Source organism: Tamandua tetradactyla, chromosome 14 (genome assembly GCF_023851605.1).
Source record: "Tamandua tetradactyla isolate mTamTet1 chromosome 14, mTamTet1.pri, whole genome shotgun sequence".
In the NCBI taxonomy this organism is placed as follows: domain Eukaryota; kingdom Metazoa; phylum Chordata; class Mammalia; order Pilosa; family Myrmecophagidae; genus Tamandua; species Tamandua tetradactyla.
Window position 1 is genome coordinate 54,909,261 of NC_135340.1, and position 17,742 is coordinate 54,927,002.

Consider the following 17,742-nt stretch of genomic DNA (forward strand, 5'->3'; position numbering starts at 1 on the left):
CACATAGCGTTATCCAGGAAGAATCTGTGGAAACTCCTTATATCTGATAGGCACGATTCAAGGCCATTGCATAGAAGTCACCATACTCACTAGTGTATAGAATATATCTGGACATTACTAAGAAATGTTTTCAGAAGAAATTACACTTCACCATATACTGAAAGCAAAGTTAAAGTGGTTTATTAAGGGAAATTATTTATATAAGGTTAACGTAATACCATGATACACGCTGGAGTGTTTAGGGCAGAAAATAAAAAAGTATTTGCAAAGTTCCCTTGAAAGACTGGGGGGAAATGTGGAAATACTAAATTTCCCCACCTGGGGAATTCCTCATAGTCTCTCAAGCATTAAGGACCCCAATTTAATAAGCCAAGCCCTCCTTCCAAGAGTCACCCCCAGAGAAAGTCACCACGTTGCTCAGACATGGCCTTTCTAAGCCAACTCTGCAAATAAACTCGCTACCCTCCCAACTATGTGGGACACGACTCCCAGGAGGGTAAATCTCCCTGGCAACATGGGACATGATTCCCAGGTATGAGTCTGGCTCTGGAAACATGGGATTGAAAAAGCCTACTTGAACAAAGGGGTAAAAGAAATGAAGCAAAATAAAGTTTCAGTGGCTAAGAGATTTCAAATAGAATTGTGAAGTCATTCTGGAGCTATTCTTTTGCATTATATAGATAGTTCCTTTTAGTTTCTAGTCTATTAGAGTAGTTAGAAGGAAATACCTGAAACTGTTGAACTATAATCCAGGAGGCTTAACTCTTGATAATGATTGTATAACTATATAGCTTTTATGATGTTATCATGTGACCATGAAAACCATATGACTGGCATTCCGTTTACCTAGCGTACAGGCATATGAGCATGAAAATAAAGATTAAATAAATAAATAATTGGGGGTGGGGTAAATGGTATGGGATGTTTTGGGTGCTCTTTTTAATTTGTATTCATTTATTTTTTTTTTTGGCATAATGAAAATGTTCTAAAATTGATTGTGGGAGTGATGTGACAGTGGCTCAGTGACAGAATCTGCCATGCTGGAGACCAGGGTTCGATTGCCAGTACCTGCCCATGCAAAAAAAAAAAAATTTTAGGGATGAATGAGTAACTATATGATGTTACCGTGAACCACCGACTGAATACTTTGGATGATTATATGGTATAGGAATATATTTCAATAAAATTGCATTAAAAAAAGAGAGTAAGCAGTTAAGAAAATGAGATGGAATACAAAAATTATTTGTATGAATACAGTATACTATCAGTAAAATTCTATCAAATAAAAGAGTATAAAAATCACACAGCTAAAAAGAATTATATCCTTATGAATGGATACTAAAAAAACAAGCAACAAAATACACTAAATGTATATTGGTAAATGAAAGTATACCATCCCATAGGCAGTACTGTAGTTTTGTGAATAAGGTTAATAAAAACCTAGCCGTGAAAAAGAATAAAGTTGCATTAATTCAAAACTTGTGTAGGAATTAATCGTATCAGACATAGCACAGTATCCATAGAGATACATCTCAGCAGAAACTGATATATGGCACACAGCAAAATAAATTTAAAGACATCTCTAATGTTATGCTTATGCATACAATTTAAAAGAAACATTACTTTGAATATTAGTAAATAATAAGAAAAATTAAAATTGTAATAAATTCTAATAGTGGGAATTAATGATCTATCACTGCTTCTGTGGCTTTGGAACCATGGATAGGACAAAAAATATTTATCTAAAATTTTCATTAGAGGAAAAACCCAAACTTTGACTGTGATTTGCGAGGCCTCTGGTACACTATTCTCCTTAAGAAACTCAGCACAGTAGATAGAATGTCCCTGATTATCTTTGCTGATTTAGGTAGAATGTCCCTGACTCTCTTTGCTGATCTGTTTTGGGTTACGTTACTCCGCCATTAGGGGTTAGCATCATCTATCTTGTTAGGCCTTTCATTCTGACACTGGATTACAGACATTGGAGGATCTCAGGGAAGGAAAATGCTTCCCATACATCAGCATACTCTGCTTCTCAGTTTCCTTATCTGTAAAATGAAGTCAACTAGATTATATGTAAAATAATTCAGTAATAGTCTATGAATCTAGAAAATAGGAAAGAATACCAAAAAGTAGTTGAAAAGTTGATTTGCCGTCTGGAATTTGCTTTAAACTACTTCAGGGTAAAAAAAGTCAGGGTGTAGATGAAGCAAAACTGTCATAATATTGATAATTGTTGAAATGATGCGACATGTGACATTGGGGCTTGTTATAGAGTTCTACTTGGGGTATGTTTACAGTTTTCCATAATAAAAAGCTTAAAAAAAGAGCCAGTCTCAAAATATTATTGAATTCCTATCTTAGCTTACTGCGAAAAGAAGCTTCCCAATAATGTACATTACTTTGAACTGGGTTCTTTCTAAAAAAAAAATTAAGTTCCGACCTTAGAGATTCTCACTATAGTATCTTACAGATGGAATTATGACTTAAAGTACTTGCTTCAAAATAAAAAGGAGGGGGGGAGAGCATATGACTACAGATGAAACGAGACTGGCCATGAGCTGATAACTGTCCTACTTGTGAGACAGGTACATACAAGTTTCTTATACTTTCCTCTCTTTTGTATATTTGAAATTTGCCATAGTAATTTTTTTTAGATGTATTTTACTTAAAATCCATTTAAGTATATATTGTGTTATGTACAACAAAGGTTCTGGATAACAAAGCTTTTTCTGAGTGTCAGTACACTGTAATAATAATGCCTTTTGAAAGCAGTTACAAGAAATCCTTTTTGAGTAACAGAATAATAGAGTTCTGGTGCAAGAATGAAACTTGGATCTACCTATCTTATGACTCTGAATCCAACATGCCATCAACTGCAAGGCTCATCCCAATTTCAGGATGTTTAAAAGCGAAAAAACGTACATTTTAGAATTAAACAAATAATGTAAACTGAGATGGATCCTTGATGTCTTATTAAGCTGTAAAGTTAGAAGAAGCTAAGTCTTCTCACCCCCAAGTCCTATGTTTCTTCAGCCACATTAGTAATTATTCTCCTAACCCAGTCTCCAACACTTGTCTAGGTAATGAAAAAACACTCTCTTAAAAAAAGAGCACCAAGGCATCTTGAGTTGTGCCATTTCATAGTCTTCTCCACAATTCCCATGGCTAAAAAAATTTTTTTGGTACCAAGCCTTTGAAATGTGTTGTGTATTATGCACTTAGAGGATTTCTCAACATAGAACAGCTGCATTTCAAGTGCACACAAGCCACATGTGGCTAGTGGTTACAGTATAAGCACGAGTCTAGATGCACTTTCCTTCTCCCTAACAGGATATTCAGAGAGCTTCTACCTCTGATCCCAAACCACCCAATTCCCATCTTTTCTCTGTGTCCCTTTGGGGAGGAAAAGGGGCCAGTATAGAGACTTTCAGCTGGGAAAAACAGAGTTATGGTCTAACATAGCTTGGGAAGTTTATTCAGGCTGGAAAACTCCTCCTGGTTACTGAGTAAAACAACTACACTTTACCTTAAAACTGAACCAACCTATGGTCAGAATGAAGTGTCTTGCTGCTGAATCCAATATTCAAAATTGAAGAGCACTGTGAGATCAATTCACTACTATAGTGTCACTTGTAATACAGGCAAGATGAAAATCTTACAGGCAGTATTTAAGTATGTTACACTCAACTTATGGTTCCCCCAGTTTGCCAGGTTACAGACTGAATGGGTCCTGTATAGCTCATTTCACTCCATGTTAAATAGCCCTAGTTATCTCAAAGGATTGAAATTTATAGTATGTTATTCTCACTATAAACCAAAAGGTTATTTTCTTCTTTTTCCCCTAGTGAACATATCTTTCTTAGTCTAGCTTCACTTGCACACACCGACAGGGAGATGTGGCCATCAGGCAGATCTTAAAACCTACATACAAATATAACTTTTACACCTTATTAATACATCAAGTTCATACAAGACTCCAATATGTAAAAAGAGCTTCCTTCAAAAATACTATATTAATGGAATAAACTTTTCTTCTAACGCAAAACAGTAAGTTTTCTCCTTGTGCATGTCAGTTCCAAGTTCCTCCGTTGCACTGTTACTAACTAGAGAAGGATCCAGAATGCCCGATACATACCTTCCTTTAAGCGAACCTTCAATGCCAACTAATAAGGGGGCTTCTAAAACGACGTTATTTGTGACTCCTAGGAAGACAAGCACAAGTCAGAATCCATGCCTCTAGGGGTGTGGAAGAGGACAGGATTCCCTTTAAAGGCAAATTTGACGTGGTCATAAAATTATCTTGAATAGACGCCCTCAATCGCAAAGGGAGGTTTTCCTTTCAACTCTTCATCCCATCTTCTTCCCTAACCAACCCCTCCGCCACCCGGTGGAGAAAGCCGGAACGTCCTCCCCGGCCCGCCTCTGCCTTCCCCGGACACCGCCTCCCCTCACGCCCCCCCACTCACTGGAGAAGACCGCGGCCCCGAGGGACCGCGACAGGTCCCAAGCGAGGTGCACCGAGTCAGCAAACACCGCGTAGCACTGGGCGCACTGGAACACCGCGCACCTCTCGGGCTTCAGCCACGAAGGCAGCCGCGGGCCGCCTCGCTGCTCCTCCGCCTCCAGCCCTGCGGGGCCGAGCGGCGAGGATCCCTTCACCACCAGTGTGTCCCACTCCATGGTAGTAAAAGAAGGTGTGTCAATCGCCTTCTGAGCTCCATCATCACAAAAGTCGTCCTGAGGTAACTTTGCATAGCGCGGCCCATGCCGCAGACGCCTAGCCGCCATTTCCCGCAGCCGGCGCCTCAGTTTCGAACAAGCACCAGGCTCCGCCCCGAGAGGGCTTTCTGTGTCCTCATTGGACAGCGTGAACGGCGGGACCTGCCGTGCAGTCGTTGCTTGGACGCACCTCACACGCCCTCGGCGCCGTCGTGTGTGTTGGAGAGAGGCGGGGAGGAGCGTGCGTCTTCTGGGACGAGAAATCAGCCTTTCTATTGGTCAACGTCAGGGAACTCCGCCTTCGAAACCTTTTTAACCAATGGACATGCAGCGTTTTTTATTTTAAACTGTCTATGTACTTTTTCTTCGTCAACGCCTAGAGTGGCGCCAGAGTTTTGAACTGTGCTGTAGGGAGTGCTGACTGAGACTTCCTGGTCGTCTGGTTTGCAGATCGCGATGACCGTCCCCTCCCTAGAGGAGCTGGACTCCTTCAAGTACAGTGACCTGCAGAACCTGGCCAAGAGTCTGGGCCTCCGGGCTAACCTGAGGGTACGGAGTTCGTGGCGCCTGTTGTTGCGTGGGCTGGGTCGGATGAGCCGACACGGGAAGACGCGGGGGAAGGGACCGAGCGGGGCCCCCAAGGGATGAGGGATCTGTCCTGCTCCTGAGGCGGTAGATGAGCTCTTTAGTTCTCGGGGTCCTCTCTAACTGCGAAAAAGGGGACCGTAATTTTCACCTTATTTTGAACCTAACTTTTCTGGGACTCACGAGGGCAGTTGCTGCAAACAGGTGTGGTTTGGTTTTTTTTTTTTTTTTTTTTTTTTTTTTTTTTTTTTTACATTTTCTTGTTTTATTGTATTTTTTGTTTCTCCGTTTTCGCTACATGGGCTGGGGCCGGGAATCGAACCGAGGTCCTCCGGCATAGCAGGCAAGCACCCCGCCCGCTGAGCCACCGCGGCCCGCCCTGTGGTTTGGTTTTAATTGGAAATTCGCTACGAATCTTCCAGGGCATCAGTTAGGGTGGGATGCTGCGTTTAATGCCAGTTAATTTGTAAGCAGTTGCCTAAATAATTGCCTCGGCTTCTGGAAAACTCCAGAAATAGTTAACGTTTCTGTAAATTGTAATAGCACCTATAATCTTTCTTTCTTTCTTTCTTTTTATCCCAGCACCTATAATTTTTTGAAACTTTATTTTGGAGGCCTGGCAGAAAGAATGACTTTTAGGGGGTCACCTACAACGGATATATTTTTATAATTGAACCCCCACCTAGTTTAATTGTTCATTTATTGATCACTACTGTGGCGGTGTTCTTTTTCAAAACCGATAAGGTCTTTGACCACGAGACTGTAAAATGTTGGGGTGGAGGGGATGTGGGATTCGATATGGGATTGCTTTTCTATATAGTGTAGATTTTCCCACATAATACTAATGAATACTCTGATTGTGGGCTGTGGAATTTACACTGAATGAATACTTAAATCAGACATCACAAATGTTTTCTAAATGACTTAAAAAAATAATTAGCGCTCTGTGCTTTAAGATTTAATGGTTCTTCAGTAGTTCATGAACAAGGTCTTAATTCCTTAGCTTAAATTCCTTACACTTTTTGCAGTTTAACTGGAATCTTTAATTTTCCATTGAATCCGACTGGACCAGTCCCTGAACAACTGGAACGTTAGATCTCTGTGCCTTTGCTCGGTTTGACCCTTTTCCCTCATATCACGCTCCCCCCTTCTCTTACTCATCTTTATCTGCATGAGTATTTTCCAGTTATCCTTTACAGTCCAACTGAAATGTCTTCCCCAACTTCATGCCTCATCCCTACTTCTTTATTCCTTTAGCCATAGGCCCACCACCCAGTAATCCCAGACACCCTCTGTGCTTTCAGAAGAGTTATTTTTTAAACATGCTTTGAGCACTTGGAGGATTTCACCTACCACTCTGGTTATTTGTGCTTGTATGTTATCTCTTCTACTAAAAGTTAAGCTCCTTGGCACGAATCTCACCCATCACCTGGAAGTCTTTATTAAGTGCCAACATTTTATGTAAGAGATGCTGAATGATTATTCAGAACTATTCCTTACGGTCTCTTCTTGACAGTGCTAGAATAATGCACCAGAGATTAGTTTCCTTGGCAAAAGAGTTACAGTGAAGGCTTCCCACCTGAGTTTCAAAGCTCTATCACTCAGGCCCTACCACCACTTGGATCTCTGAAGAAGTTTGGCAGGTTAAATTTTTTTACCAAAAGTCCTTCTTAGCATTGTCTTTTGACACAGCTGATCTGGGGTAGCCCATTAGCCACCTGGTTCTATAGAGGTGACATTTTAGGGAGATATACAGAATTCTTGATATTAAGGTCCTCTTGACCTACTTAGAACACAGTAGCTGGAACATAGTGGGTGATCATAAATATTTGTTGGGAGGTACCATTTCCCAAACTTGACCATACAAGCTTTCATTAATAAGACCAACTGTAGAAAGGCACTATGAAATAATTGGGGAGAATTAAACTTGGACTAGGCATTGAATTATATTGATACTAATTTTATTGCATATAGTAATGGTATTGAAGTTATGTTTCTTTTTTAACTTTTTAATTGTATAATATAACATATATACAAAGCAAAGAAAGGAAAAAGCAATAGTTTTCAAAGCACTGTTAGTTGTATATATCGAATATTTACAAGTAAAATGTATATATTTAGATTTTCTATAAAATACTCCAGGAAAAGAGGGAAGACTAGATGAAATTAAGAACAGCAGGATGTTGATAATTGTTGAAACTGAACAACTGGTACATGGGAGTTCATTGCAGTACTCTCTCCACTTTTGTGCATGTTTGAAATTTTCCATAATAAAAAATTTTCGATTATGCACTATTGGTACACCCCAGGTGTCCATTAAAACAGTTGCCTTTTTCAATTCCAAATGCATAACAAAAAATGAAAAAAGTTCTAAGAAATTTTCATAATTTGATTCTTTTTAGATACTTAGCAGATTAAAAATTAAATAAATTTGACAAATATAACATTAAAAATAAATTTTAGAAGAAAAAAATATTAGCCCTTTCTTTTGAAACACTTCTAATGGAGAAGCAAAACGGAGGAGGTGGTTACTGGTATTTATTATTTGGCCACTGGGTCCTTTTCTCTTTTCACTTAACGCCCTCACCTCCTTCTTACCAGTTTAGATTACAGGGATCGACTCTAATGCCATTTACTTGCACATCACCGCCCATATTCACCTGACAAACCTCCAACCTGATTAAATCCAGCTGTGTTCTTAATCCCAGCCTGTATCTAAGCAGCTGACCCTGGCTTTATTGACTAAATTTAATTTAAGTTTATGACCCTAAATCTTCAAGTAGGCATTACCTGCGTAATCTGCCTTCCCACCTTTCCTTTTGTGCTAGGGAAACCATTCTCTTTCTCAAGGACTGTACTGTTGCAATTAGTGCCTGTCTCCACCAATTTCTCCCACTCCACTGGCTCATTCCTGCAATGCAGGAAATCATTTCTTTATGACTTCCATCTTAAAAGCTGAAAGAAAAAAAAAAACCTTCTCTTGACCCCATGTCCTCTTCCATCCGCTGCCCTATTTCTGTTCTTTTCTGTTGAAATTGCTCTTAGGAGGCCACCATGCCCCACCTCTTATAAAGCTTGTGGTCCATCTCTATCCTTACCCCTGCCTATCAGCAGCATGTGGCATGACTGAACACTCTCTTCTGCTCAAGGCCCTTCCTTTTCTTTGATCTTTAGTTTTCTCCTTTCTCACTAGCAGCTCCTTCATAGACTCCTAGACTTCCTCTGCCAACTCTCCAAGTGTGGCGAATCACAGGGTTCTCTCTTATACTTTATTTTTTTCTAAGTGTGCTCTCTACCTTAATGATCTCACCTACTTTCATGACTTGAAATTTATCTACAAGCATCCCAAATCCACACCTCCGATGGGATCTCTCTTTTGATCCGCAGACTAGTGGTTTTTCTATGTTTTTCTTTTTTCTTTTCTTTCTTTTTTTTTTTTTACTGTATATAACATATATGCAAAATAAAGAAATAAAAAAGAAATAGTTTTCAAAGCACTCTTCAACAATAAGTTACAGGACAGATCCCAGAGTTTATCATGGGCTACCATACAATCCTCTCAGATTTTTCTTTCTTTGCTCCAGAATACAGGAGGCTAGAAGGAATAAATATTTTTTATCACCACAATTGACTTTTTTCTTTCTTTTTTGTGAAAAATAATATATGTAAATATGTATATATACAAGAAAAGCAATAAATTTCAAAGCACATAGAATATATTTCAGAGTTTGATGTGGATTACGATTCCACAATTTTAGGTTTTTACTTGTAGCTGCTCTAAGATACTGGAGACTAAAAGAGATTGTGATTTAATGATTCAGCAACCATATTCATTTGTTGAATCCTATCTTCTCCGTGTAACTCCACCATCACCTTTGATCTTTCTATCCCTCTATTTGGGGGTATTTGGGCTATAGTCATTTTAACTTTTTCGTCTTATAAGGGGCTGTCAATAAAATAGGGTAGGGAGATGGAACTAGCTGATGTTCTGGAGAGTCTGAGCCCTTTAGGTTTCAGGACTTACCTGGTCCAGGTACCCATCTGGAGGTTGTAGGTTTCCGGAAGTTACACTAGTACATGGAACCATTGTGGACTCTTATATATTGCCCCAGGTGTTCTTTAATATTGGCTGAAATGGTCCTGGTTGGGGTTTGGCAGGTTATGATAGGTAACAGTATCTAACTGAAGATTACATAAGAGCAACCTCCAGAGTAGCCCCTCAACTCTATTTGACCTCTCTCAGCCATGGATACTTTATTAGTTACACTTCTTTCCCCCCATTTGGTCAGGATAGAATTGTTAATCCCATGGTGCCAGGTCCAGGTTCGTTCCTGGGAGTCATCTCCCATGTCGCCAGGGAGACTTTCACCCCTGGATCTCACTCATGTTTTTAAGTGCATCTTAGGTAGCATGGCCAATTCAAACCAATTAAGGTCTTTTCCCAGTCTCAGTAAATGGTCCAGGCCCACTTAAGATCATTCTTGTTTCCTCCCTTAACTGCCAATACCTATGCATCGTTCTCAGCTCTTCCTCCAAAGTACATCTAAAATCTGCCTGCCAGGTACCAACTCTAATGCTACAAACATGGGGCACACCATGCTCATCTTTTGACCTGCCTCACCTCCCTACTGGTCTCCCTGCCTCTACTCTTGCCTCACAATATTATTCTCTTTGGTAGTTGGAATGATATTTGAAACTTAGAACAAGTCATTCTTCTGTTCAGTGCTTTCCAGTTACTTCCCTCACAATCTAAAATAAAATCCAAACTTTTCCAAATATAATGTGGGAAACTTGGTTTGATCCCTGATTTGGAAGGAAACAAAAAGTTAAAGTTGAAGACAATCAGGGAAATTTGATATGGGTTTGGTATGCAATAATATTAGGAAATTATTCCTAATAGTTTATTAGAATGTTTATTACACTATTTTGGTTTTTCCTTAGGTTTGAGTTTTTTTGTAATAAAGTTAGGAGGAAGACAAATCATATACCCAAAAAGGATGAAATATTCCAAATATGTAAAGAACTTGATAACACAACAAGAAAACAAACAACCCAATTTAAAAATGGGCAAAGACTTGAATAGATATTTCTCAAAAAAAGATGTATAAGTATACTAAAAAATGCTATACATCATTAACCAATAGGGCAATGTAAATCAAAACCGCAAAGTGATACTACCTATTACCCACTAGGATAGCTCTTATTTTAAAAAGTGGAAAATAAGAAGTGTTGACAAGGGTGTGGAGTAATTAGAATCTTCATGCATTGCTGGCAGAATGTAAAATGGGGCAGCCACTGTGGAAAATAGTTTGGTGGTTCCTCAAAAAGTTATGACCTAGCAATTCCACTTCTGGCTACATACCTGTTCTAGTTTTCTAGCTGCCAGAATGCAACATACCAGAGATGGAATGGCTTTTAAAAAGGGGAATTTAATAGGTTGCTAGTTTACAGTTTAAGACTAAGAAAATGTCCCAGTTAAAGCAATTCTATAGAAATGCCCAATCTAAGGCATCCAGGAAAAGATACCTCGATTCAAGAAGGCTGATGAAGGTCAGGGTTTCTCTCTCAAGTGGAAGGGCACATGGCAAACACAGTCAGAGTTTCTCATCTGGAAAGCCACATGGTGAACACAGTCAGGGTTCCTCTCTCATCTGGAAGGGTACATGGTGAACATGGTGTCATCTGCTAGCTTCTTCTCCTGGCTTCCTGTTTCGTGAAGCTCCCTGGGAGGCATTTTTCTTCTTCATCTTCAAAGGTCGCTGGTTGGTGGACCCTGCTTCTCATGGCTATGTCATTCTGCTCTGTTCTCTCTGAATCGCTCTCATTCTCCAAAATGTTTCCTCTTTTATAGGACTTCAGAAACTAATTAAGACCCACCTGAATGGGTGGAGACATGTCATCACCTAAACAGCTTAACAACCACTCTTGATTAAATCACACCTCCAGGGAGATGATCTGATTACAATTTCAAACATACAGCATTGCATATGGATTAGAAGAAATGGCTGCCTTTACAAAATGGGATTAGGATTAAAACATGGTTTTTCTAGGGTACATACATCATTTCAAACCATCACAGTACCCAAAAGAATTGAAAGCAGGGACTCAGACACTTGTGAATAATGCTGCTGTGAATAAGGCGTACACATCATCAGCAGACAAATGGATAAACAAAATGCAGTATTTACATGCAATTGAATATTATTCAACCATATAATGGTATGAAGTTCTGATACATGCTACAGCATGGATGAACCTTGAAGACATGCTAAGGGAAATAAGCCAGACACGAAATAACAAATTCATTGTGATTCCACTTACATGAAATAGTTAGAATAAACAGATTCATAGAGTCAGAAAGTTGATTAGAGGTTATCAGGGTTTGATGGAAAGAGGGAATGGGAAATTATTGTTTAGTGGGTACAGAGTTTCTATTTGCCTCAATGAAAAAGTTTTGGTATGGATAGCATTGATGGTGGCACAACATTTTAATTGTAATTAATGCCACTGAATTGTATATTTAAAATGGTTAAAATGCCAAATATTAAAGTATATTTTACCACAATAAAGAAAAAAGATAGGAGGAAGAAATCCACACTCATACTGGTCTAAAATTTTGACCCAGCCTCTGGTTACCTCCTTGCCCTCAACTCACCATGCTCCACCCACACTGGCTCTTTTATCAACCCATCAGGGACTCTGTGCTTGGTGTTCCCTCTGCTTAGAATACTTTTCTCCCACATCTTCACCCGCTGCCTCTTCCCTCATTTACATCTCAACTCTGATCACCACCTATGTTTTAAAAAGCTTTTATTGAACATCATAGCTCATGTAACACCCCTTTCCTCCCTGCACACCCAGTTTTATTTTGGCTTCATTGCATTTACAGCATCTGAAATCCTATCGCTTATTTGGTTAATAAACTGTTTCACCTACTAGAGTCTCCTTGAGGGTCAGAAACCTTGTGTGTTTTGTTCACCTCTTTCTCTCCACTGCCTGGAAGAGTGCCCAGCACAATAAATACTAGTTGGAGGAATGTATGAATATATGCTGTAAGCAAATATATCTATACCTCCAACTCTCTTGAGCATAAGCCCCATATCATTCAGCCTGCTAGATGTCTTCTCCCACAATTACCTACCACTCTGTCACAAGTACCTCAGTTCATCTTTGTTGGTTGTTCAGTGAGGTTTTGATGGTATTAAGAAGGCAGAAGAACCAAGAATGCCTGAATTTTGTGCTGTCAGTGACTCCCTTCTAAGAGAGAATCCTAAAGTAGGTTCAGAAAACAGTGAGTTGAAAATAAAGTATCATGTTATTGCTACCTGGAATGGTGCATGGTGCCTGCTGACTTGATTCAGAATACTAGTAAACCAGGCTGGAGTAAACTAGTAAACTGGCCTAAGCACAGCCTCTCCTGTCCCATAAGACCCAAACCAAATTTCAGGATCTCTACCACTCTCTGTTAGACATGTAACCAAGGATAATGGCGTGAAAAGGAGAAAGAGCCATTCTGGTTGGGTGGGTCCCCCCTTGAGAAGGAAGTCTCTGGCCCTCAACTACATGTTGAGGCTAGACAGAGTAGAAGAGGAGGAAAAGGGAGCCCAGCTGATATGGTTGGTCTTTGAAACGTGGGAAAACATAACTAATCAGATCAGTGTTTCTCTTTTGGGGAATTATTAAGAAGAGAAGTTTCCCCCATGTGGAAAGAGGATCTTGGACTTCCCTCTACCCCAGGAACCCAATATTTTCTTTAGGATCTGTCTCCCCTCCTGCATTCTCCATCTTGTAGACCCCCACCACACTCTACCAGCTGCCCAAGCTAGAGACCTGGGCAAAATCTGAGGTCTTCCTGTTCTTCAACCCCCACTTTCCTTACTGATTTTTACTTCCTAAGAAAGTTTTGAATCTATCTGCTGCTCTCCATCCATACTGCTTTAGCCCTGTTTTAGTTCAAGCCATAATCATCTCCTCTGGTTACCTACAGCAACCTCCCAATGGTTTCCCCATCTGCAGTCTTACCACACATCAAATGCATCCATTTTGTAGCCAGAGTGATCTTCCTAAAATGCAAAGTTGGTCAGCCAGTGCCCTGTTGCAGACTCTTCAGAGACTGCCCATTGCCCATAGGGTAAAGTTCATACTCTTAAGGAGCTGGCAAGGCCTGGCAAGATCAAGCCACTACCCATGTTTCCAACTTTATTTTTCACTGTCCCCTCCAACAGTTTCATGCTCTACCTACATTCAGTTCTGCTAGTTCTTCAAACTCCACCCACCCTCATTCTTGCCTTTGCCCATACTGCTTTCTCTACCCTTTTCCCTATGTCTAACTCTCTCTGCTTCATCCTTCCTATCTTAGCAGCTAGAGACATCACTTCTTTATCTGGCAGGTTTAATTATCTGCCAAAGTCTACCTAGTGGCTAGGTTCACATATGTTCTCTAACAATACCCTAAACATCCTCATGTTGGCACTTACCCCACTGTATTGTAATTGCCCTGTCCCTTGTCTGTCTTCCCCACTCTCCTGTGAAATCCATGAGAGCCAGGACCAGTTCTGTCCTGGCCATTGTTATATTCTCACAGCCTACCCAGAATATATTAGATAAATATAACAACAGGAAAAAATGTTCAAAGTATCTTTCTTGCTTATCTGATTTTTGGCTCCAATGATAAGATCTTTTACTTTTCTTCAGGGAGACAAATTGTTAAAAGCCTTGAAAGCCCACCTTAAACATGAAGCAAGAAAAGAAAATGAGAATCAGGTAAGTAACATTTTTCACCATCACCTACTAGATAGTAAAATAATCACCTTTAACTATTGAGTGATAAACTGAATTGATGATGACTTAAATTCGGTTTATTTATCAAAGAGATCATTATTGGTCATTGCCAGGGATTTAATCCTTTTCTAATAACTGTGTTTCAGGTGGCAAAATTCCCTTGCCAAAATGCAGAAGTTAATTACTAATCAAAACATTTTATAAGAGATAGCCTATGAGTAGGAAGGGAACTGGACTTGAATTTGTAAAGATCCAGGTGAAGTACTGACTGCTCCATCATTTCTTCCTGTGACTTTGAAAAACTCAAACTCCTTTTCTCGTCTTTAAAGTAGGAATAATACCTGGTGTGCTAGCTTCAGTATTGTGAGAATCAAAGGAAGTAGGGACTGTATGATGGGGGTCCCCAAAAGACCACCTTTATGTCCCGCATTCGCTAGGCAATCTCACAGGATTCAGCCTATAGTCTGACTGGTGGCTATGATTTATTACAGCAAAAGCATGCCAAGCAAAATCACCAAAGGGAAAAGGCACTGTTCTAGTTTGCTAGCTGTTGGAATGCAATATACCAGAATCGGAATGGCTTTTAAATGTCCCAATTAAAACAAGTCTATAGAAATGTCCATCTAAGGCATCCAGGGAAAGATACCTTGGTTCAAGAAGGCCGATGAGTTCGGGGTTTCTCTCTCTCAAGTGAGAAGGCACATGGTGAACATGGTCAGGGTTTCTCTTTCAGCTGGAAAGGCATGTGGCAAACATGGCATCATCTGCTAGCTTTCTCTCCTGACTTCCTGTTTCATGAAGCTCCTTGGGTGGCATTTTCCTTCTTCATCTCCACAGGTCACTGGCTGGTGGACTCTCTGCTTTGTAGTCCTGCAGCATTCTCTACTCTCTCTGAATCTCCTGGCTTTCTCTCTTGTTCTCTTTTATAGAATTCTAGTAAACTAATCCAGACCCACCTGAGTGGGTGAGACACGACTCTACCTAATTCAGTTTAACAGCCACTCGTGATTGAGTCACATCTCCAGGGAGATGGTCTAATTAAGGATTCAAACATATAGTACTGAATAGGGATTAGAAGAAACAGCTGCATTTATAAAATGGGATTAGGATTAAAACATGACTTTTCTAGGTTACATACATCCTTTCAAACTAACACAGTCACACGGGGCAAAGTTTGGGGGAAACCAGGCACAAGCTTATAGGAGTCCACTGCTAGTGGAGTCGCACAAGACCTGCTTAATGCCCCAGCAACTGAGTTGTAACAACATGTGTGAAGTACTGTCTACCGGGGAAGCTTGTTAGAGACTCAGGGCCCAGGGTTTTGACTGGGGACTGGTCATATAGGTACCTTTTGCCTAGTACATACCAAAATTCAGACTCCCAGAAGGAAAGCATATATTCAGCATAAATCACATGTATTTACAGTACAAACAGTTTCTACTCTTATCAGGCTGGTGGGAACACTCCCGAAATCCAGGTTCTCAGATGTCAGCCAAAGGTCAAACTTGTAAGTAGACCTTTACCTTTCAAAGGATGGCAGTCAGGCCTACTATGTTAACTCTTTTCTGCTCATATTCTGAAAATGATTTGTGGTAAACTGCTGATGTGAGGTGTTGTCATGGCTACTTCAAACCTACACCAAAGATTTTTGACAAAGGATGGCACAAAAATGGATCAGTGAATGCATCATTAGGGCCAGGGTTCTTAAAATAGAGGAAAATGTTGAAAGGCCTTAAGAAACTGGGCTCTGGGAAGCTTCAGTTATATTTCTGGAAATGTAGGTAAATATAAACATGATTTGAAAATCTTCCTCTTCTCTGCCTTTATAGTCTTTGTAACTCTCCATATCCCAAGTTATAAATGTTTTGAAAATTTCGAAATTCAAAATTCTTTTTGATTCCATGTTTTAATTGACTTAAAATAGACAACAGAAAAAAAATTAACTTTGAATTCCAGCTTTACCTCATTATCCATCTTTTTTTTTTAACTGTTAGGAACACATGACTAAATTGTGTCAATTGAAATCAGAATTTTACTTTGAGGTAGTAATTGTTAGGCCAAATTAAAAATGATCCCATCATCTTTCGAAATCAGCATCTCAGGGGCCATTCAGCTTTGAAAAAAATTTACAGGAGCAGGATGATAATCAAAATTCAGTCAGGTGTAAGATTCCTAAGTGAAATCTAAGAGCTTAGATTGATAGAAAGACCTGACATAGATAGGCACCCTAAGGTAAATCAAAGAGTTTATCTAAGGATACAGAAGCAAAGCAGCACATTCTGGGTACCTGGCAGAACGAGATCATTAATGTTACAAGGACAGAAACAGTGAAAGCTTCCAAACCCCAATCTCACCACCTAGGCATTGCACAGCTGTGAATTATCTTTGAGTGAATGAGGGTGACACTGGCCCTTCTGGAAGACTAATTCTCCCACTGGAGATCCAGTATTATGGATTCAGTCTGGTTAGGGACGTGCGTCTGACAGCTCTGTAAGTAGGTTGGTCTGGCTGTGTCCTGGGAACTCCCTCTTCTGAACCAGTGTGCCTCTTCAGTCTTAGATTTAGACAAGTCTGTTACAGGAAACATCGCAGTACATTCAGGAATGAACACAGTCCTTCCTGATCACTTTCAGACTAATATAGCCTGATTAAGGTACTTGGGATTAAAATAAGACACCTCTGGGAGACATGCTAACAGGCCTTTAAACCAGACACAGGGCCTGCCTTGCACTGTGCTAATAGGGGTAGGGGCAGAGAGTGCTAAATGAGTATTTTAATATACCAAAAACGAAGCAACCTTTTCCTTTATACTCTCTAGGTAAGATAACATGCTTAAGAAGGCCTTCCTCTGCTCCTTTTGTCTAGGGTATGGACAGATGAGAAAAAATATGGATAGAAAATAAATAATAGTGGAGACAAAGGTTAAGATAAATTGGGTGATGGAAATGCTAGTGGTCAATGAGAGGGAGGGATAAGGGGTATGGTGTGTATGAGATTTTACTTTTTAGTTCTTTTTCTGAAGAGATGGAAATGTTCTATATAATGATAATGGCGATGAATGCACAACTATGTGATGATATTGTGAGCCATTGATTGTATATCATGTATGGAATGTTTGTGTGTTGAGTTATCAGTAAAAATATTTTAAAAAAAAAAAAGACCTTTTTCACACTCATGATAATATAAATTATCACCTATCACCTATTTTGTTCTAGTGCTTTTTATGGTTTCACTGTTTATATTTAAATCTTTAACCCATTCAGGCATCTTAAAAAAACAAAAACATTTATTTTGAAATACTTTCAAACTTACAAGACAGTTACAAGAATAATACCAGCCCTATACAAAGAATTCCAGCATATCCCTATCCCCACAGATACCCAGATCCACCAATTTAACATTTTGGCAGATTTGCTGTATCATTCTTTCTGTCTCTTCATCAAGCCATCCATCTGTCTGGTCTGTTTGTCAGTCCGCTTTTGAACACTTGAGAATAGGTTGTATACATCATGCTCCTGGAAAACTTAAAACTACCATGTATATTTCCTAAGAACTGGGATATTTACCTTTGAAACCATATTAAGTTCAAGAAAATAGTTTCCAGTCTATATTCCAATTCTTTCATATGTCCCAAAATGTCCTCCTGGGCCTTTT

General features: G+C 39.6%; 2 protein-coding genes across 6 annotated transcripts in view; one reads left to right on the top strand and one right to left on the bottom strand.

Annotated features, from left to right (window-relative positions):
• The window catches only part of OIP5 (Opa interacting protein 5), a 60,739-nt gene extending 55,748 nt beyond the window's left edge, over positions 1 to 4,991 (bottom strand). For 2 of the 3 annotated variants that reach the window (XR_013162347.1, XM_077127508.1), the window contains exons 1-2: positions 4,470 to 4,991; positions 4,139 to 4,205 (exon numbers count right to left, since the gene is read on the bottom strand). Coding sequence is in view for 2 of the 3 variants with exons in the window: in XM_077127508.1 (XP_076983623.1) it covers positions 4,139 to 4,205; positions 4,470 to 4,791 (389 nt within the window). In the remaining variant the exon portion in view is untranslated. The remainder of the gene's footprint in view (positions 1 to 4,138; positions 4,206 to 4,469) is intronic. The other variant, XM_077127507.1, reaches the window with a different exon arrangement.
• Positions 4,901 to 17,742, top strand: part of NUSAP1 (nucleolar and spindle associated protein 1) — a 52,457-nt gene continuing 39,615 nt past the window's right edge. For 2 of the 3 annotated variants that reach the window (XM_077127500.1, XM_077127503.1), the window contains exons 1-2: positions 4,902 to 5,271; positions 14,002 to 14,070. In XM_077127500.1, the coding sequence (XP_076983615.1) occupies positions 5,179 to 5,271; positions 14,002 to 14,070 (162 nt within the window). In that variant the 5' untranslated portion in view covers positions 4,902 to 5,178. Of the gene's footprint in view, positions 5,272 to 14,001; positions 14,071 to 17,742 lie in introns of all 3 variants that reach the window. The other variant, XM_077127502.1, reaches the window with a different exon arrangement.